Source organism: Siniperca chuatsi, linkage group LG2, assembly GCF_020085105.1.
Source record: "Siniperca chuatsi isolate FFG_IHB_CAS linkage group LG2, ASM2008510v1, whole genome shotgun sequence".
NCBI lineage: Eukaryota > Metazoa > Chordata > Actinopteri > Centrarchiformes > Sinipercidae > Siniperca > Siniperca chuatsi.
In genome coordinates, this window is record NC_058043.1 from 3259563 (window position 1) to 3282215 (window position 22653).

A 22653-nucleotide genomic window follows, 5' to 3' on the forward strand; every position below is an offset into this window, starting at 1 on the left:
TTATCTACTATTTACATAATTAGACCTAATGAAAGCTGAATAAAAGCACAGCTTGCTGCTGCTGGCATTGTCATACAGCACGTAGCACTAAGTGGACTGAATTAATGGCGGTAGCCTAAGCACTCGATGACAGGTTAAACAATCATTACAAAGACAAACGGCACGTACTGTATTACTCCAAGAGCACAAATGCTCTCCAAAAGACGTCAGTGATGAAATATCAGTATCCATCTTGAGAACTGGCTGTGAGTGTGTTTGTGTGTGTTTTATTTGTTCACTACCACTTGTAGTGATTGATTCTCACTCATTTAAGCACGTATTTGGCCTGCGGCATCAAATAAAATCACTCGGTACTGCTCTTACTCGTTATTAAATAACATAATATCCTTGTTTGACTTGGCCACCTGTCTTGGCAGCAGAGAGAGATTTCATTAAAACAGCTATTCTTTATCCAGTTTAAAATTAAACTGAACAATTTAAAGTTGACTTCAAATCAGCCTGAATGATTCAGAGTTAAATGCAGGGTTTTTTTGCAGCACTTCTACCTCAAACGCCATTTGTCACAGTTGCTTACATCATATTCTGCTGCTGATTGTGATCTTCAACAAATCTTCTTTACTTACAGAAAGTGAAATAAATATAAATCTTTTCCCCGTAACATCGTTTACTGCATCGAGTGCTTTGGACTCAAACACAGCAGAATGTCGTCCGGTCCAAATTTATATCAAACTGTTTCAAAACACTTAACGGAGAAAGAGATGCGCTATTTCTAACTAAAGAACCACGTTGAGGTTAAAAATATTAACAAAACAAACTCTAAAGTGCAGCTTTGGAATCTGCTATTAAATTTACGATGGTAATTAAAGGATAGGTCCGCATTTTTCTGTTTTAAAGCGATAGTCAGGTGCCCATGTGGAAATTGAAACAGGTTTTTCTTGCTGTAATCATTCCTCCTGTTCACACTCGGCCCTTTAAAGATCCCTTCCTAATGCGCTTCCAATGTAAGTGATGGGGGACAAAATTCACAGGCCTCATTCTGTGCAAACAATTCAAAAGTTTATCTGAAATTAATAAGAGGCTTCGGCAGTGAGTGAGACAAATCAAGTGGGTATCTTCCAAAGTTACAGTCTTTTTAGTACAAAATTCCCTCTTTTTGTTATTATTCTCCTGCTGCAGCTCAACAAGGAAACACTGTCTGTGGAAACACAAAGAGAGAATACTAACAAGAATATCTATTTGATTTGTCTCACTCAGACTGCTGAAGCCTCGTATTAACTTAGTAAAAAAAATTACTTTTAGGCACAGAAGGAGGAGGAGGAATGATTACAGCTAGAAAAACCTGTTTCAGTGTTCAAATGGGCTCCTGACTATCATTTTAAGACAGAGCTGAAATCCAAAACTTGTGCCTGAAGGTGCATTTTTCAGTTTAATGTGTAACTTAACACTAATTACACTTATTACAATTATACTTACAGTCACTTTATTATACTATCAGTCAGTGAGTGAGTATGAAGTTAGCAAATGACTGAACTATCCCTCAGCTGCTGCATCATATCAACAACTGTCCAAAAAAAAAAAGAGAAACAAACAAACAAAGACGTTGTCTTTTCGATATACTAGTAGTCTCAGGCATGTATCTGTATGCCTGTCTTGGACTGTCCTGGATAACTTCTGCACAAGTAGTTTGACAGGTTTTAATGGAGAATTGCACTTGTTATGCTTTTAGTAAAGACTAGAGTTGGTCCTTATGAATTGCACTTTGGCAAACTAAAACTGCATCTCCACTATGAAGAGAACAATGTGAAATCGCACCATGCACGCTGAGAACGACATAGGGACAGACGTAACTGTTCCTGTTCGCCGAACCTGCTGCACAAGACTTTTCCTCAACGGCCGTTACAAAGAACATATTCTGTTTATTGACGTCATATTACAGGATTTATGGATGAGTCATAAAAGTGTAGACAAGTACCTTTTGGTAACATTTGGGCCCACTGACTTGCAAAATTAAATTAAAAAAAAGAACTTGTAAACAAAGGAAAAATCATTTGGTCACCTGACTGCCCACTGTCATTAATTATGAAATGATGGCATATTGATCTAATTACTGTTGTTTAATTAAATCACTGTTTGTCTCACTCAATGTCTCTATTTCTCTTTATGTTACTAATCACACACACACACACACAGACATAGAGCAGATCACATGCTTGATTAACAGCTAATCCGTCTGATATCTTGTGTACAAACATACTGTCTTTTCCTTTCTCCGGCAAACATACACAACACACACACACAAACACAACACACACACACACGTACTGTCCATTACATTGCAAATATCCCCTTGTGTACACACACAGAGCCGAGGCAGCTCTCAGGGCAGTAATGGGAAAGTTGCTGACTGTGGGTTTGTTTCTGTTCCAGCTGTTCTGCTGACAGCAGCGTTTCTCTGGGAAAAGCTAATTGACAAATGAACCCAGTAAATATTGGCATCCAAAGGGAATCAAAACAGCTGATTAGAGAGGGATGCTGTGTGTGTGTGTGTTTGTTTCTCAGCATGTGTCCAATGAATAATACATCATTTGATCAGCGGAGCATAGTCTGTGTGTGTGCCTGTATGTGTTATGTGTACAAACATGGCGTCGACTCACAATACGTTCTATTAGCGGTCTCTCAATGTGCAATAGATCAGCTGATTAGAAGAAAAGTGTGTGTGTGTGCGTGTTTATATAATGTATCTCAGTATCTGGTTGCTATTAAAAGGTCTCAAAGACTTCATGAGAGTGAAATCAGTGAGAGGAAAAGCAGCTACAGAGCATAACATGGAGAAATTATCAGCAATTATGGTGAGTCTCCAGGAAATGAATGCAAGTCAATGTAATGTCCTCTGAATTGATGGAGACACGACTGTGTGTGTGTGTGTCAGATGTTAAGCAGCTGGTGTAGAGACGGATGAAGAGGCTGTGGTTGATGTCCTGCAGTAAAGTGCTGCTATCACCGTCTGTCTGACAAACTGATAGAGCGAGAGAAACCCCCCACTTTATCCTCATCGCTGCTTCCTTTCCCCCGTCTCTCTCGAAGAGCCCATTCTCACTCGTGGCCAAAAGTATGTGGACAACTGAACGGCTCATCCCAAAACAACGGCCATTAAACAGAATCAGCCTTATTGCCAAGTAGGTTTACACATGTAAGGAATTTGCTTTGGCATCATGATGCGTACAATAAACATAGTAAGTAGAAAAATATAAAGAAAGATAGCAAGCAAGTACTGCGAGTCAAAAGTCCTAAATATAAAATAGACAATAAGCTTTATAAAAATTATTTAAATTAAATTACTGTTTGTACGGGGATGTGCAAGAGTTCACAGTATGAAGTACAAAGAATATTTGCAATGTGCTGCTTTTACAGCCTCCACTCTTCTGGTTTCAGTCGTTCCAGCACATGTTGGAAACTGGCTGCAGGGATTTGTTACCATCCAAGAGCGTTAGTGAGGTTCAACACTGATGTTGGCCGATCAGGTCTGGCTCACAGTCGGCGTTCCAGTTCATCCCAAAGGTGTTGGATGGGGTTTAGGTCAATGCTCTGTGGAGACCAGTCAAGTTCTTCCACACCAAAATAGGAAAACACTATTGTCTAAAATATCTCTGTATGCTGTAGCATTAAGATTTCCTCTAACTGGAACTAAGGGGCTAGCCCAAACCATGAAAAACAGCCCCACACCAAAACTAAAGTATGGAGAGCAGTGTCCACATACGTCTGGCCAAAGAGTCTTTGAGTCCAGTTGAGTCTTTTCTCTTTCAGTGAGATGTTGCCAAGTATTCATCTGCATGGTTGTCTGCCCTGCACCACTTGCACAATCACGCACACTTTGAGGAATTGTGGGAGGTAGCCGTGAAATGCTTTTACATACGCAAAAAAGCTATAAAGTTGTTTACAGACGTTAGCTGTAAGCTAGCTAACGATATACGCACTGTGTGTTAGTGTGGCAGCTCAGGCTCTGACTGAACTCACAATTCAGCAGAAACTCCAGTACATTCTGTGGTTTTCTCCTTTTCCTCTTGTCTCAGTATGTTTTGAAACACACACGTGTTGAAACTGTTTCGTCTTGTGTTGACACGTCTCTGCCTCAATTTGCACCGAATTAATTCAAATGTCTTTCCGCCTTGCGCTCTATATGAACACAACTTTAAAGGCTGCCCTCATCAGAAAAACGTTTGTTCAAACAATTACAACATCCTTTATGCTAAGTATACTTAACAAAAGACCTCTTGTGGCCATGTTGTCTCATGGCAGACGTAGCTTCATGGAAGAGGTCTGGATGGTTGGGTGTAAATTTAATCACGCAGTCTTAGATGCAGACACTTAACCTCAACTATTCCCACACCAGAAGTTGGTTTCAGTTGAACACTGTGTTGATATAGTTTGTACCCGTCCTGGAGCAGTTCCACAGCAGTTTAACTGACATTGTTATATCCGCCATTTTGTCAAATCTGTGACCAAATTTACAGGTATCTTTCATCTTCCCCTGAAAGGCTCTTGTACTTTTTGCACTTTTGTATTACTGCTGTTCAGTTTACTCCTAACCAAGCTAGCTGTTTGGAGCTAATGTGTTGCTACAACAGTCTAAGTAACTGTTAATTTACTGTTGTGGACACATGTGTATGTTTACTACTTATTGTGTTGTACTTCCTATGAATGTGTTTGTCTTGCTGCATAGCTGTGTACATCTATGGACAGTGAAAGCAGAAGATTAACCATAGTTGAGACTGATCAGAAAACTCTTTTTTTTTTGAAAGGTTCTACTTATAAATTTAAAATGCTACTTCAGAAAGTTTAAAGACTTTCTGCACTATTAAGAACATTTCATGATTTTTTCCATTCAGTTTTTATAATTTAATACAAATGCCAATATACAGTTGACATAGTATAAATATGGTATAAATCTAGTTGTTCTCTATGTGTGTGTCTGTCCTCCCTCTCTCTTCTTTATTTCTGTCTTATGTTTCCTCTCACCTCCCTCTCCTCCCCTCCATTTATCTAAGCTAACTTTATATCTTTCACCCTCTTTGTTCCTCTTTGTCTTGCTTGCTTTACGCCACCGTAGTGATTTATGGGTTAACAGGCGACTTGTCTGAAAGTGTTGAACTATGTCTTCCTCTCTGTTTCATCCTCTTTTTTTTTCTTTTCTCTCGCCTGTCTCTGTCCCACTCACATACTCCCACTTTCTGTATCTTTTTACCTCTTTCTTTTACACTCTAGTCCTCCTTTCACTTACTTTGTCTTTCCCCCCTCATATACTGTGATGTGATGTTTTATCTATTCAAAACATCTTGAATTTACTGTAACTAATCGGAGACGCCCCCTCAAACTGTCTTCTGATGTCCAAGACCAATCCATGCTAAATAATTAGTCACAATGATACGCACAGACTTCTGGGAACGCTGACAAAAACATATTGGAATGGATTTGGAGTTTTTAATCCAGTTTAATATTTCAACAGCTCAAGCACTTTCTGCACGGACTCTTCAAGCTCCTCCATCATTATCCTCATCCTGGTCTTACAGTAAAGAAGCTGCTTCCCATCTCTCCTTCGAGCCGGCCTCTATGCATGTTCTTGTTGTTAAAAATCAGTGTGTGTGTCAGACGAGAAAAGCTACACAGAAAAAATCATGTAACATGGAGCTCCACTGATCATCTAAGGGTAGAGTTTTGTATATTGTCCATAAATGATTGTCTTTTTCTGTTCCAGATGACAAGACCAACTCAACATGCATGATGATTTTAAAGTAAAACCAAAGCTTGAAACAAAATCATGTGAGAACTCAGAAAGAGAGAACCCATTTTAGAGTGACACAGTGTTTTGTGTTCAAACAAGATGTGAAAAGTTACACGATCGTCAGTTGTCAGAAGTTTTCGGTTTCTTCAGTTCAATTCAGTTGTTTAGTTTGGAAAAGAAAACACAGATTTAGGTGGTAAAAATGTTAAAGGTTGTTACGTTTGCAGGTATGAGGCTATATTTTTCTTCTATTGAGAAAAAAAGTTTTAACAGATGTTTAAGTAATCTTAAATACGATCTCTTATTGTCTCACTGTGATTTATAAACTTGTTTTATCTGCAAGGAAAAATAATTTGCCAAACAGGTAAAGAGGTGACTCTTTCTACTAATACTTTAATGAATTGCAGATATTCTTTCTTCCTGTCTTTCTCTCTTTCTTCCCCTCTGCATCTCTATCAGCTCGTTTGAAGTGTGTCTCCAGCAGCCAGTCAGATTGCTGATAACAGTCAAGTAATCAGCTGCAGTGATACAGAAGGCCGACCTGGCTCCCACTAAAAAGAAACTCCCGTAAACTGGTGCTTTTTTTGATCCTTTTCCTCTTTACTGGGCAGTTAGATCCAGAAAGCAGCTGCAGCGAGATTACCCTGCTGCCAATGATAACATGACCAGAGATGCACGCAGTGGCAGCCAAAAAGACTCATATAGAGAATACAGAACTGAATGCTGATGTCTGATTTTCTATCTAATTCCTTCTGGTTACTTTATAAGGCAAAAGTGTTTATAGTTGTTCTGAACGCCGACACTGGAAAGTGGGGTGAACAGCCAGTTGTCATAGAGAGAGAGGAGACGCGATATCGTTTAAATATCGGGGTAAACAGAGCACATTTTTAGACAGTCTCTCCTTAACCTAACCCTTGCAGTCGGTTGTTCACATTAAACATGACAGGAATAGTTGTGAAACAAATTCAAAAAGAGAACTTGAGAGAGAAGTTCACACCCTGTCCTATTTCTCACCACCACACAGCTGGCCAATTGGCCCAAACGTCAAACTCCAACATCACGGAATGATGTCACACAAGTTTTCCATGCTGTTGATCTCGGGTGAAAACTATTTTTGTGTTTTTTACTTCAATTAATGCAGTTTATTAAAACACTTTTAAACGGGATGAACTAAAAAAATGCACAGCTGTCAAGCAGAAAACGAGACTCTTTATCTTGATTCCTTAATATGTCACCTGACAGCTAAGATAATTCAGACAGATGATTAAAGATGATTAAAGATAAAACCTGATAAAAATGAGTGGAGAAACATGGTAAATGTAGATGTTTCCACAGAGGGCAGAAGAGGTCTCTAAATGGTTTGATGAGATTATATATATATATGAAAATAATATGTGCATTACCGTCATCAGATCTTAACCCAACTGAACACCTAATGGAGATTTGGGAGCGGCATGTTAAACAGCACTCTCCACTACCATCACAGCGCCCAATGAGGGAAAATCTTTTAGATCAATGTTGTTCATCCCATCAGTAGACTTCAGCGACTTGGAGACTTTATGACAAGAAGTATTTTAGTTCGTCACCCATCTGTATGTATATATATATTATTTATTTTAAATTTGAGGATAAGCCCCTTGAGATGCACCATCTAATTTTCAAGGGGGTGTATTTGAATATATCTGCCAAACCTTCCTGGATTAAACTAGGCTTTACAAATTTGTTGCCAAAAGACTCAGAAATCAACATATAAACATGTCCATGGCTCTGGTAGGAAAAACAAAATCAACCAGAGCTGCCTGAAAAAACAGTGAGAGTAGCCACACACCCAAGACTGGAAAAGAAACAGTTTTGGAGAAAATGTGTCTTTAAGAAAAGGTGAGATTCATTTAGTGGTTATAACCACGTAACCATGTATGGAAGTCTTCTTCAGTCTGCAGACTAACTTGTACATTTTTCTGAATGACGCCTATCTTTGTCACATTCACAGGCTAATATACAGCACCCACAGTTACACAAACAGAAACACACACTCACCCACTCATGACCACAGCCACTTCCCCTGCGATTCCATTTCCTGCATTAGTACTGCTTTTTATGTTTTTAATTTCTACTTTTATAGCTTTCTCGTCATTTTATGGATCTTGTGTTATGATGTTGTGCAATTCAGTGTCCTTTCTAATCTTACTTTTACCTCATAAAGTCAAATTTAATTAAACCTCCACACAAACTGAAAGTAAAGAAAACAAAAATAATGTTGTGACGTCTTTTGTTTTGAGGTTGTTTTTGCAATCATCACATTGTCACTTTGGTCAATGTTACAAAAGGTAAACTACTGTAAAGCTGCATTGTACAACAACAGCACATGGCTGCGAGACTCCGGCCTTTACATTACCAGATCATAAACCACCAGCTCAGCCAGCTCACAGCAGTCAAACCTTTTTATGAGAGACCATATAAAAAACCCAAACACACTCTCAACTCTCCACTGCAGATCTCCATGAAACACAATAAAACGGCCTGCTGTGGTAAAACCATCCCCAACACTTTCCCCAATCCTCAATAATCATTCCAAAACATTCCCAACAGGGGAATAAACTCAGAGAGAATCCCAGAGAAGAAAACCTATAAACGGTTAATTCAGACTTCAGGGAGCAGTGAATGTACTGTTGTGAGCATCACAAAAGAAGAAGAAGAAGTTCTAAAACAGCAAATCTCAATAAACTGTTGGTTTGTTTACAAGCTGTTTGATCATTTGACCTGTTTCTTGCCCCGCTCAGTATCTTACTTTTGTGAATATAATTTTATCACAAACTAGAACTATGAAAACAAGGCACAAGTAAACAGAAATTATCCATTAAAGAATAAGGGCTTTTCACACGGCACTTAGCACCAAGCTAAGGGAGCTGTTAGCCTCAGGCTAAGAAAGCTTTCACACTGGCACATTGCAAGTGGGCTAACCCCGACGTTAGCCTAGGGCTTGCTGGCCCTTGCTGGCCCTGGTTATCCCCTGAAAATGGACTAAACACGGGGCTAAAAGGTGCCATTGTGAAACGGGGCTAAGTGGTCACGCATCATTCTTGCATGTAAACAGTAGCCACCGGACATTTAACCCAAGGCTAAGTGCAGTGTGAATGGTCTAGCCCTGGGCTTAGTTTAACCCTGGGGTAACAATGTGTGCCTGAAAAGGGGCTAAGTTATCAAAGGGATATCCTTAGCCCTGGAATAAGAATATGCACAAGAATATGCAATGTTATATGCAGCCACCAGGACCAGGACTACTTTTCCTCCTCTTTCAATTAAAGTTCAATTCAGTTTTCCTGGTTTTTGCACTGCAATACACTTTTAACGATGTATTTAAAGGCCAGTTGCAGCTGAATAAGAGCTGAATTGTCGGCAGTTGTGTTTAGACTGAAGGAGGCTGTAGCAGATAATGGCTGTTATTAGCGCTGTTATTAGCGCCGTCAGTGAGGTCTCCTCAGAGCTGTTTGATGTGTGGCTGTAAAGGATGATGGAGCACAGAGCAGCGGCTCACAGACCAGGTGTTTCTCCAGACTGAGGTCAAGCCGTATCTGCAAATACTCTCAGTATAGTTTGCTATTATATATATACAAAACATTCATAAAAATCAAATAAATATTGTTTTAGAGGCGTGGATCCTGGCAAATTATTGGCATACTGATTTAAACATCTATATAAATATTCCTTACATTTTCTTTAATTGAATTTTATCTTAATCTTTCCCTCACTTGAAAAGCCCTTGTTAAACTTTTCAACATGCGACATACAAACGTTCAGTATTCTTTCTTTTCACTCTGCTGAGAGGCGAGTGCTGATATAAAACATTTTGCCCACTTTAGTTCAATTATAATGAAAACATTTACCAGCTACATATGTGTGCCATAAACATGCTTGCAACTCATAATGAGGCACATGTGAACGGTTTTAAATTTATGACGATATTTCCTCAATATAAAAATGTATATTTTCCATACACTGAGGAATATCCGGACTCAACTGACATTTGACATCAAACTGTGAGTTTAGCTCTTCATGAAAAGTTATTTTATACTCCAGGACAAACCTCAAGCTGCTACAGTAGTTTAAATTCAAATATGCATCTTGCGCTGTCTCACTCTCTTTAAAATCCACTTCTTCTTATCCCATCAGATTTTTCTAAGTTGCCACTGTCTTTCTTTCTCTTTGTCTCTCTGCAGAAGGTTATCATCAAACTAACCTATGAGCACATCAAAGCATCGTATCGTAGCAGCAGCAGCTGATAGCCGTGCTGTGATCTGACCACAGTGGCTTTCCTGTCTCTCTCTCTCTCAGTCTCTCAGGCACAGGTCCATTTGAAGTCAGTCATTTGGCAGAAAACTAAACAAGCCCCCTGTTAACTACCTCACTTACTGCTGTTTACAGGCCGACTCTCTCGAAAACCACCAAACCGCTGCGGAGGCCACGCTGCCCCATGAAACCAAAGAAAGACTGTAACTTGAGAAAAACAACTTTACACTTTGAACTGGGCTTACTGTTGCTGCCACAGAAAGAGATTGTGTATTAATTCACTAATGAGCCTGATTGTTGATATTTAAGCTAAAGTAGTGGTCACAAACTTTAACTTTTATAAAAGACACAGTTTTAAACTCAGTGTACTAATGTCGGATTCAAGTAATGTTAAATTGTGTGTTTTTTTCAGACTTCATTTCACAGAAATCCTGGGTGGTAATGCCAATAAGCAAATTGGTTCCCAGAGGATGAATCCTGCTGACTTTGGGAAACCTCTGACTTTTCCTTTTGCGCTAACATGAGGTAGATATTTGTGGCTTTAAATGAAATGTCTAAACAACTATTGGATGGATTATCACAGACATTCATGTTCCCCTCAGGATGAATTGTAATAACTTCGGTAAACCCTAAACTTTTCCTCTAGCGCCATCATCAGGTCAACATTTGATCGTTATTAGCAAGGCTGTGGACTAGCACAGCTAAAAACAGCACATTTACCTGATACTCTCAATGATCTGCTACTTTGTCAGATCACAGCTCTTCGGTTCACATTGTCACTGCAGTCCAAACAATGAGGCGAAACAACATGACAAACGCCACACTAGATGCTCCATCATCTGTGCTGCAGTTTGAACCTGACCAAAGGACTCCGGCTTTAAGATCTGATTTGTGACTTCCTGAGCTGTAAGAGAGAACATTCGCCACCGGTGACCGCATGAGAAACGCAAATACTGAGAAGAATTTGAACAAATGGAGTGAATCTACTGTGTCTCAGTTTGGGGGTTAGGCGAATGGGAGACTTTCCTCCAGCCAGACTGTCGACACGAGACAGCTGTGGTTCAGCAGAAAACCTTTTCAATTCTGCATCTCTTTCATCATCTCAAAACTTCTGTTCTACAAGGAAAAACAGAGGTTATAGCCAGAAAAGCCTGTGTATGCACTAATCTAAAATCTAAAATGTATCAGCAATTGATAATTGATTCATCGTTTTAGTCATTTTTCAAGCAAAACTGCCAAACATTCTCTGCTTCCAGCTTCACAAATGGGAGGATTTGCATGACAGTCCTTATCTTACATTATTTTAAACTGAATATTTGTTTTTTTTACACTGTTCGTTGAGCAAAACAAGCAATATGATTATGTCACCTTGGGCTTTAGGATATAACGGCAGTTTTCAGCTTTCTCACATTTTATTGACAAAAAGATCAATAGATTAATCAATAATAAACATAAATCAGTGGTTGCAGCTCTGTAACAAACATACTGCATATAAAAGTTTAATAAACCTCACAGCCTGACTCTTTATGCTCTTTTGTGAAGTTTATGACTGTTTTCTTGGCCATTTATTGGTATAATGTTGTTTTCATGCTACGATAGTGACAAGAGTACAACAGGCCTCCTTTGAAAAGGAGATTTTAATCTCAATTAGACTGTTACCTGGTTAAATACAGGAAAATATATCTTTTTAACAGCAACACAAAGCACATTCTGAGGATGTGAAACCAAATTACACAACTTTTCTCATGTAATCTGGATAGAGGCACACTCATCCCAGAGCAGGAACATCTCTCTGCCCCCACAACGATGACTTTATGAGGAATTTAATTTACCTTAAACTCTCTGATGCTTTGGTGCTATAACTAACAGGGAGGACGAAGATAAAAGAGAAAAGGAGGGACAGAGAAAGTGAGACGAAGACAGCCAAGCAAAGAAAGAAAGAAAGAAAGAAAGAAAGTGGCGACACAGTTATCTTTTATCTGAATTGGATTAAAGCGCTGATGAGAGGACGTTAACAAACGAGTGGACTGAGGGAGTCAGAGAGCGATTAGATATTGACGGCTGACCCCGACTGAAGCCTGAAGGTGAAAGGTCGGCTCTCTGTCTCCTGTCGGGGTGCTGCGGACCTCATCTCTGGACTTGACCAGCGTCTCCTTTGAGGTTTAACAGTGTGGGTGGTAAACGCACCAGCACGCAAGCACCCATGCATGCAGGCGCTTATATACACAGTAATATCACACATGCACACATACACTCACACACACATACTGGCGCTCCTGAAATCTCAGTGGTTTAATCCAGTGAAGCACCACTCTGAATTTATACTCTCTGCAGATTAAAATCTTTCTAGTTAGTAATTCAATCCCTCCTTCAGACACTCGGCCACACAGAGCAGAGCAGAAGAAATAAATCAACTCTGGTGGGCAGCAGAAACTCGCTCCATTTACGCTGGAATGTATCTAAACCCATGTAATGTATAAATCGCAGTCTGAGCTGATGTGCATCAAACTGTTAATACGAGGAAATCTGATCTGAAGACAGTTTTTTATTTCTTCAAGCTGTGGAGGTGAGGAGTTTGATCCAGTGTGCAGAGTTTAAGAGGAGTAAAGCAAAACAGCAATCACACCCGCTGGCCAAAAACTAGACGAAAATACATGGATTCACTTGAAAACCACAGAATTTAGGGGAAACTTGAGAACAAAATAACTTTTCCACACCTCTGACTTGATAAACACAATATGAGCATTTTGTTTTTGCATCCCAATTAATTAAATGCTTATAATGTGAATGTATAGATCATTTTGTTCTGTTGTTTGTTTACATAAAATCTCTAAAATCTAACTTTAAATTTGATATTTTCATATTTTATATTTATTTATATTTATTTGATATATTTTTGAAAAATAGGGCTGCAAGTAATGATTATTTTCATTTTCAATTAACCTGATGATTATTTTCTCAAATGATTAATCGTTTGTTTTATAAGATTTCAGAAAATAGTGAAAAATGCAGTTTACAAGGTGATAACATCAAATATCTTGTTTTGTCCAAAACCCAAACATATTAATTTAAATCCTTAGAGGGAACGTTTGGCATTTTGCTTGAGTATGAAAAAGCGCAAGACATAAAAAGAAACAGAAAGCAAACGAGCTGACAACACGAACGGACTAGAGTGAGTGAGAGAGAGGGAGCAGCGGTAGAAAGAACAAAGCGAGTAAAGGGGAGAAATAAAACTTTTGATTGTTTCATGGCAAGGCAGAAATAAATAACCATCAGAAACTCAGCAGATCATCTACTGTGGAGTTTTGTCTCCTTCTCCTCCTCTGCATGCCTCCTCGCAGTCTCATTCATTCATTACTCAAACATAACTCATCAAACTCAAACACCAGAATCAGGCAATAAATACAAGAAACAACAGGATGACTCTGTGTTCTTGTTTTCTCATGTGTGAAAATAGTTTTTTATTCTGCCATGGGTCTAATTTGCCTGAACTTCACGGTTCTTCAGATGTGTTGGAAAACACAAACAGGAATGTACAAAAGGGACTTTTATTTCCTAGTTTAGTTCCTGAGATTAGTTCCTCTGGTTCCATAGTTCCTGCAACTTTTTAATTGAAAAAGGGGAATATTACAACATTTGCTTAGTTCTCAAATTTTCAGTATACCACCCTGCTTGAAGTTACAGTTTTTTTCTTTTCTAAATACCATCTACATTACATGTAAACTTTATGAAGGCTATGGTGGATACACCCAACATTTAGAAAGCTAAATAAATCTGCTGTTAACTCAGCATTCCTTCTGTAGGAATTATGATTCATAAAGGTCCTGACGCCTAAGACAGAAGCATTATTCATGCTGAGGCGGCTCTCATTCTTCTGTAACGTTTAAATGATTCTAATGATGATGAATGGGGACTCCCCGCACACAAAATGTTTTCTTTCGCTAATCTTATTTTATGGATCAACATCGCCTGCTGCACCCAAATCACTTCAATCTGCACATCAGCAGGAGTCTGACCGAATGGTTTAACTATCAGGAGATGACAGAGGTGCTGCAACAACTGTGAAACCCAGGAAGACGCTGTGTGGGCTGTATATAGCATATAGAGGCTACTGTTTTAGTCCTTATCGTCTATCTTTGATCACCACTGCTGCACACAAATAACTCTCAAATGATGAAATGGTGTTTGTTCAGTTTGGAAATCATAAGCAAAGACCAATGACAGCCCAGCAAGTGATTGTTTTGTCCAATGAGGTGAAGGAAGGGTTTATGTTGATATCTGGGTAGAGTACTCTCAATCACTCATACAGTACAACGTGTCACAATGTCAGTGACCAAAATTAATTTTTGGGCTGACAGTGTGAGGCTCCTTTCATGCATTATTTAAAAAAAATGTGGTTCCAGTAAGATCGGACCTTTAACCACAGTGGTGATAATACAACACAGATTTTGTCATAGCTGCCTGTCACAGACCAACCTGTCTGCTCGCTTTTCGCTTTGCTGAATTATATAAAACTGGATTTCTACTTTTAGCCACGCTGATAGCGTGGCTATACAGATGGCAATATCGGTCTGTCGATTGGTCCTCTGCTTTGGTCTAGACTGAAATATCCCTACAACTGTTGGATAATGGATCATGGTTGGATCATGGTGCAATGAAATGTATCCAAGATGGATTGGGACAAAATTTTGTACATTCATGTACTAATGACTTTACTTTCCATCTAGCACCAATACTTTGGTTAATGGCTCAGCCTCAGCTTAATATCACCATGTTAGCACTGTCACTGTGAGCATGTTAGCATGCTGATGTTAGCATTTGCCTCAAAGCCCTGCAGTGTCTAAGTACAGCCTCACAGAGCTGCTAGCATGGCTGTAGACTCTTAGTCTTGTCTGAAGTTGTAGGCAGTGTTAAGGCTTTGATTCCTGGCAGTGCTAGTACCGGCTTGGTCGTGCTTTCCAATGTATACAATTGGTGTTTGTGGGTGGGAAGACAGTGAGGGTTCTCATCCTTGTTGCACTAGCAACTACAACTCTGGTCTGGGCTTTTGCACAATGGAGGGTTGTCGTGGCCGACTACCATGAACCTCCCACGCATTACTCCCTCCCAGTGAAGCTCATCACTGGCAGGTGAAAAGAAGCAGCTGGTGATACCATGTGTCACATTGGTGCAACATGTCTGTTCGACAGCCTTCACAGGACAACAGTGGAGTTAACAGTGACAAGAAGTACAGAGCAGAGGGAACTAAGTATTCCAAACTGGGAAAATATTGAAGAAACAGACATCCTTTCAAAAAAGGTAGTTGTAGGCAGGTAAAAAGTTCATCCTCAAACAACCAGAGAGAGAGTGTAAAAATGCATCAAACTCATGATCAATTAGAAACTGTCAGGCCTTCATCAGACATCAGGTTACTAGAATAATTAGTAAGTTTTACTGGCTAAAGACTCACACTTGATCATTCACATCTGTAAGAAGTGGTCGATTTTTCATGGTAAATTGTTAATTACTTTGTACAGCAAGAATTTTCTGCAGTACTTGCAGGATAGTTGCAAAGGTAATGCGGGAACAAGGTTTTACAATGACTCTCATTACGCACCGTGCAGTCACAGCTCCAATGAAACCACAGATGGAGGAATTATAGTTTGTTGGACAACAGGAGGGAAAGCACTCACTGATTTTCTCCTGATTGAAACCAGCTGCCACTCATGGAGTCATAACCTGGAACTTTGATCTCTATCCCACAGATGACCAAGCAACAAAATCTAGCTTGTTACAATCTAAAATAACAACTTTTTTATCTTCACTGCGTACACAGCTGCTGAAGCAACATTACATTTGTGTTGAAGGAATCCTGAGTCACTGTACTGGTTGGTGTTCAACACATATTTTCTTATCGTTTTGTTTCTCCAGGTCTGTCGAGGGGTTAAACAGTCCAGGACAGAGGATCCATCAACAGCATGTATTAACACATATATGTATACCATTTCAATACTCCAATACACTCTGCCATCCTCTCGTATTCAGCCTCTAATCAGTGTGTGGTATTTCAATTTCACCATGTCTGATGCACCCAGTGACAAGATCTTCTATGTAGCTGTATTGCAGCTGCACTTTCTACTTTACCTTTCTGGTCTGACAGAAAGGTCTGTTGAATGACCAAGTACCAAAACATTCATAAATTCCTTCATCTGTCCTCCATACAGATGCACAGTTCAGTAGACAGTACACACGTTTCTTTTTCTTTAACTGTCAACCTACTTGTTTTTTGTACAGTACAAGTTCCGTTATACTGAGGTGTGCAAAAGATCTATGGTCTCCAAACAAGAGGAAAAAGAGAAGAAGGCAATGTGTCTCTTACCTTCTGCAACCACTGTGTGTTGTTTTCCATTGTGCTCTCTAGGTGCTGCAGTTTCTGAGCCGACCATTCACCGCCTATTGGCGGTGAGTCTCTCTGAATGACACTCGCCCCATCGCGAGAGCCGCCATACTGTGATGGCGATCCTCCGCCCTGGCATCCATCCAGTTCTGGCAGGATGAAGGTGTAGCTGCACTGGCCATGTTGGATGCGATGAAACCTCCTCCTCTTCTCCGCACCTCCTCCTCCTACACCGCCACCGCCGCCGCCACCACCTCTTCTCTGGCTTCTTCCAGCTCTTCCTCGTTCTGCGCTCGCAACACCGGCTGCATCAGTGACAACTGACAAGGTCCAAAGCAGCAGAAGCACCAGCAACCCCTGGCTGAGATTTAAGCCTTTCATGACGCTCTCTTCAACTGTATTTAAGATTTTTCGTTCAGTGCGAAGAGGGTCAAGAGAAGCTCGTTCACACTTTGACCCCAATTCACTTTATGAAAACATCTGTGTGCAGGATGCAGCACAAGTCACGCACGAATCTGCACCTACAAGTCAATCCATGAGGTCTGACTGCACCAAGTCCATTTTGCTTGTTCTGCTGAATTTCAGGTGATAACTTCACTTATGGGTCACACTTTTTTGAAATGCAGAAACAGAAAGCAACACCTGTTCTGTAGTATCACATTGAATTGTCTCCCGTTCCCTCCTCACTTCATAAAGATGATAAGATGATATGGTCAATACATGGGATCCATCACCTTCTGTTCTTCCTCCTTCTCCTTCTTTCGTTCTTGGGTCTTAATTTTGTTCTCTGTGGTCGGGTTAGTCTTGCTGATGAAGATTTTTCAGGATGGGTCCATTGGCTTTACCCTGGGCAGGTCTTTCACGATTTTCTTGAAATTCCCTCCTGAAAATATGGATGAAGAGAAAGCTAAGTGGGTAGAAAACAGTGTGAACAAGGTTGGGGAATAGTGAATGTCCAAACTGAGTGGGAGAATGAAAAAGACGTTTAAATGCAAGGTGAGAACATCAGAAAAAGAGAAGATTTAAAGTTGCATGTAAATGAAAGATGACTAAAATGGACCTCTCAATTCTTAAATGTCCAGGAATAAAAGGAAAAAGAAAAGAGAAAAAATAGAGTAAGTTTTTCCTTCCATCCTTTTCTGGTGGCTCCAGTTTCAGAAGTGGCCGAAGAGAAATACTTCTGCCCCCTTCTTATCTGGGGCTGGCTGAGAAAAGGAAGAATGAGCGAGGGAGGGGGGGAGAAGGAGAGCGAGAGGTGGAGGGACAGGAGACCTGAGGGAGGTCTATTAGAGTACCCTCTCTGTTTGTGGGCTGAGAGGATAAGAAAGGAGTGAGAAAGGAAAAAAGGAATGAGAAGTAGCCAGAAAAAGAATGAGGGGAAGATTAAAGGAGTGAAAAAGAGAAGAGAGGGGCAGACAGGATAAGAGAAATAGACAAACACTGAGAAAGGGAGAGCAGAAAAAGAAACTAAACTGTTGACAGACAGGAAAGGCAGAAAGAAATAGAAGAAGAAAGAGATCTAAACGGGGTTCAGTAGCTGCTGTAATCTTCTTTCCTAACTGATCTTTCAGTTCTGAAGTAAATCCCGATGCCTTGTATGGTCATTTATACTGAGTCAGCAACTGGAAGATGGAGATTTTACTCTGTCCTCTAAACACAGCCATGCTCTGGGGCATCATGGGAGATCAGGGGACCGAAGCAAACCATGTAGTCCACATACATTTGGTTTCAAATCCGTCTGACTCTCTCTGTCGCAGGGTGCACCTTCTCACTGCCTCTCATCTGTCCTGCTGCTCTTCACTCTACATGGAAATACATACAAAGATTAGTTCCAGACAGATGGCTTGGTCCCAGGCTTATGACACACAACAAGCTCTACATGTGGGGGGACAATGTGAGTTGGCAATTACTGAGTTTATTTGCACAGCGATAAACTGTTCTGCAGAAGTTGACTGATACAAATGCAGATAAAATTCTTTGATAAAAACAGAGCGATAAGAGACACACTTACAGATTTGTGCAAGAAGATAAAAATCCTAAAATGTGTTCAAAGTGAAAATAAAAGGAAGCAAAGACAGAAAGAGCAACACAAGTTTTCTGTTGAGAAGATGTGTTACTGCACCATCCTGTGCTGGTCAAAGAGGACACAAAGATAATAAGCTGCTCCCATCGTCTGACCACCACCCACTTATTTATTTTGACATAATACAGTCTTATTTTCAGCCCGGCCTGACCTCCGTCTACTGTTACTGTTGTGCTGCGGCATTCATCTTAATTTTGGGTTGCTCACTTAATGTTACCCAATTGGTCCTTTGGGGGAGAGCAGAGGGGTTACACAGCGAATGGCTTCTGCCCCAACCGGAGATCATTCTCATGGGAACATGAGTGGACAGAGAGCCTGGAGCACAGAGCTGCGATACATAGAGCTGGTGTTCCTGCTCAAAATCCTCTTATTGCACCGTTTTGTATTTGTGTTTTAAAGGGGGGAAAAGTTTGATTGAAACTGTGTACAAAATGAAAGTTAAACAGTCTCCACTTACAGTTCTGTGACATCTGATGCTCAGTTCTTCATCGTCACCCTGGCAGAGGCATGAGCCAAAACTTCAGATTTTTAATTAATCTTTTTTTCTGTCACCCAAGTGTGCAGCAGGTTTTAATTATATCCTCATTTATCTATGGACAGTTTTTATGTAAGTGTTAGTGATGATATCTTAATGAGCTCTGGCCCGGACGTTGCGACACAACATGCTAATGACAGCATGACTACATTTAAAAAAGTGTAAAGAGTAATCAAAGCCAATAGAAAGAAATGTTGAGTGTAAATTCAGAGCTAAAAAACTAATGATCTACTCTTCAGGCTGTTTCAGTGTTCTTGAATGTTAAACAATCGACAATATTATTGTTGTTGTAAGAAGTATTACATCTTACCATTTACAGGGAGAATACACATGTACAGTACATACACCCCTAGTTTGATATGATTTTGTTTGTTAGCTTTTTGTTACCTAGCTATAGCATCTGACCAGATGGGACATTGTGGACCTTGACCATTCGCTATCAGGACGCCCCTGCCCAGAGTTCATGGCCTAGTGGTCTAGAGTCCGCTGTCCGCCCTGTTGTCCACATCCATTTGGAGTATATCTGGGCCGTAACTTCCCTTCATGCATTTTCTTTTCAATCTATATTCATCCATCCAGTAGCGATCTCTTCCAAACACCAATGGGAGTCAATCTTTTTGGAATAGCTACGTTATTAGTCTTGGTTTGATAGCTAAGCTTAGGTTAAAGGTTGAGGATGGATGCTTCTTGGTTAACATGGTGATTGAGAAATGCCCTGCTTTGTTCTGTAGAGACGTCATATATATAGTCATGACACAACTACAAAGCCTTTTTGGTGCATGAGTATCCGACGAGTCAACGTGGGAAAGTTTGTTTTCTCTTCACACTTTAGTAGGTTTTTTTCATAAAGCCATTGAAATCAGATCATATCCAATAAACGTTAGCGTTTTTGAGTCTCTACATGCCATTTTGGTGCATTACAGAATTTCAGCTATCTTAGGATGCCAAAGAAGATTAGAAGGGCATGTGAGATATTTCTGTGCCCTCCAGTTCTTTGTCCTGGTGATGTCTGTACTTTCTTCTATTCAGGCTGATATCAGGAATAACAGAGGGCACACAAGTCGTGAACCAGCCCTTTAACCTTTCCTCTGTGGGAACGGACAGACAGATGAGGATGTGTTTTTCTATTCCAGGATTTGATTTCAGCTGTCTCTTTTTTGTCCCTTTCTAAACTTTATTTATTTTCTTTCTCCTTCCTTGCTGTTGGACACAGTTACCACATCATGGTTTGGCAGTTTGGTCATCTGGTAGGCAAAGCAAGGCAGCTTTATGTGTATAGCACATTTCATACAATTAGGCAATTCAACGTGCTTTACAGAGTAAAAAATACAGTAGAGGTAAAACAATTTACAATTAGTGCAAAGTGCAAAAGTACAGACAAGAGGTCCACAAGATAGAAAGACATTTCAAGTACATTAAAAACACATTTACAAGAAAATAAGGAAATATAAATAGATAAATATTACAGTGCAGATAAGTGTTGGCATGGATTTCTTAAGAAGCCCTGACGCACAGAAACGTTTTATGCCCTGATTGAAAGGATTGTAACGTGGAGGCAGACCCCAGATTTTCTGGAAGTTTATTCCGGGCATGAGGAGCATAAAAACAAAAATCTGCTTCTCCATACTTTGTTCTGACCCTGGGAACAGTAAGCAAACCAGCACCTGGAGACCTGTGAGGTCTGGCGAGTTCATAACACTGAAGGAGATCATAAATGTATTTTGGTCCTAACCCATTAAGTGCTTTATAAACATGCAACAGAATTTTAAACTCAGTCCTTTGGCACACAGAAAGCCAATGCAGTGATCTCAGCCCTGTTGTGATGTAGTAGTCAAGCCTACTAAGAATAAATCCATGGTCCTGCTTGGACGTGAATTCTTTCATTCTGGAGAGATTTTTAAGGTGGTGGTACACCTACATTTCTGACTTGGTTTTTAGTCTCCAGTGAGAGGGATTCAAGATGAGCAGTGACTTTAAGTATCTTCTCTTTGGCACCAAAAACAATTATTTCAGTTTTATCTTTGTTTAGCTGCAGTAAATTGTGGCACATCCAGTCATTAATTTGTTCAATGCACTCACTAAGTGAGTCTGTTGGACCGTAGTTGATAAGGCTATAAAGATCTGTGTGTCGTCTGCGTAATTGTGATAGGAAATACTGTTGTTTTGCATAATTTGAGCTATTGGTGGCATGTACAGATTGAACAGGTGAAAGATTTCACAGTTACAAGACTACTGGTTCTATTACTGAATGCTTCAAGTTGTGTAGAAACTTACAGGTGGTGTTTGAGGTGACTTGATTGAGGCAGAAATATGGTATTCATTTCTCTTTTTTTTTTTTTGGGGGGGGGAAGGACCATAATGATGAGGAAAAATGTGCTCACTATGAAATATCACACCATGCATTCAATGTGTTTTTATTTTACTTTTCTATCTCTATGATATACTTGCTTTTAAATATTTGAAGTTATCTAGCAATATTGTTTCTCTTCCATGTGTAAAGCCAAAAAAGATTACTTCAGATAAAGTGGCGGAGAGACAGAGGTGATGAAAAATAGATGCAGTGAAGAAGAAACAGACAAAATAAGGAGGACTGTGGCGACAAAGAGATTTAGAGTAAGAGACAGATACAGACAAACAGAGAGAGGACAGAGAAGGATTTCCTGTCTTGGGGTTTCAGATGACCAAGAGAAAACAGCCGTGGCTCTAATAAAGTTCAAGTTTAACTGCAATCTGCAGAATCAATTATTACTCTATAAAGAAAATGTTTTGTATATTTCAAGTTTGCACTGCTGAAGAGCAGCTTCTGTTAGTGCTGAATGCTAACGAGTATCAACAGGCCACACCTGAGTGATGAGACCTGCTCATGTATCATGTACATACACCAAAGACCTCAACAACCATTTAAATGGCAAAACAAGCTCTGCATTTCACTGTGTGGCAGAGAGATAAAAGAGGTGAGCCAACAAGCTGTTTAGTGTTACACGTCTGCCCAAAGTTACAGCTTAAATAATTAAATATGTGTAGTTAACTTGTCTGTACATGTAGCCTGATGACTGTCAATCACACATCAAAGGAGACACCCAGGTGGGAGCAGTGTTCCCTATTTGGACTTTTTTCTACCCAACTGTTTTAAAACCCAGTGCCCAAACCAGGAAATAAAGATGAAAATGATGAGAAAGATCATTAACACCTATTTAAGGACAAATGCACACATTTTACTTTCCTGTAGTTATATCTTGTTATTCTATCATGACAAAACATTTCAATACAGCTGTAGGTTCTTTTTACATGGTAATAATCAATTTATATAACTTATTTTCTTTTTTATAAGACTATGGGTAGGATAAAAAGATGTCACAGCTTATCGTGAATTGCATAATTTCTGGGACACTTCAGCAGGATAGATGCTTGCTGACACATGATGGTTTGAATATGGAGCTTTCTACTCACACTCTTCCACTCTGCTGCCTCCACTACAGTAGGTGGAATATTGTATATATGTAAACACAATTACTGTATGGCATACTTAGCATCCAGGATGTGAAATAATGTCTGAACCTGATAGTGTTGCAGTGCTGTGATGGACGAGGTCG

General features: G+C 39.8%; 1 protein-coding gene across 2 annotated transcripts in view; it reads right to left on the minus strand.

Annotated features, from left to right (window-relative positions):
• The window catches only part of angpt4 (angiopoietin 4), a 115876-nt gene that overhangs the window by 43084 nt on the left and 50139 nt on the right, over window positions 1–22653 (minus strand). Inside the window, exons 3-4 of one of the 2 annotated variants that reach the window (XM_044183773.1) lie at window positions 18163–18244; window positions 16425–17325 (exon numbers count right to left, since the gene is read on the minus strand). In XM_044183773.1, coding sequence (XP_044039708.1) covers window positions 16425–16823 — 399 coding nt within the window. In that variant the 5' untranslated portion in view covers window positions 16824–17325; window positions 18163–18244. Of the gene's footprint in view, window positions 1–16424; window positions 18245–22653 lie in introns of both variants that reach the window. The other variant, XM_044183765.1, reaches the window with a different exon arrangement.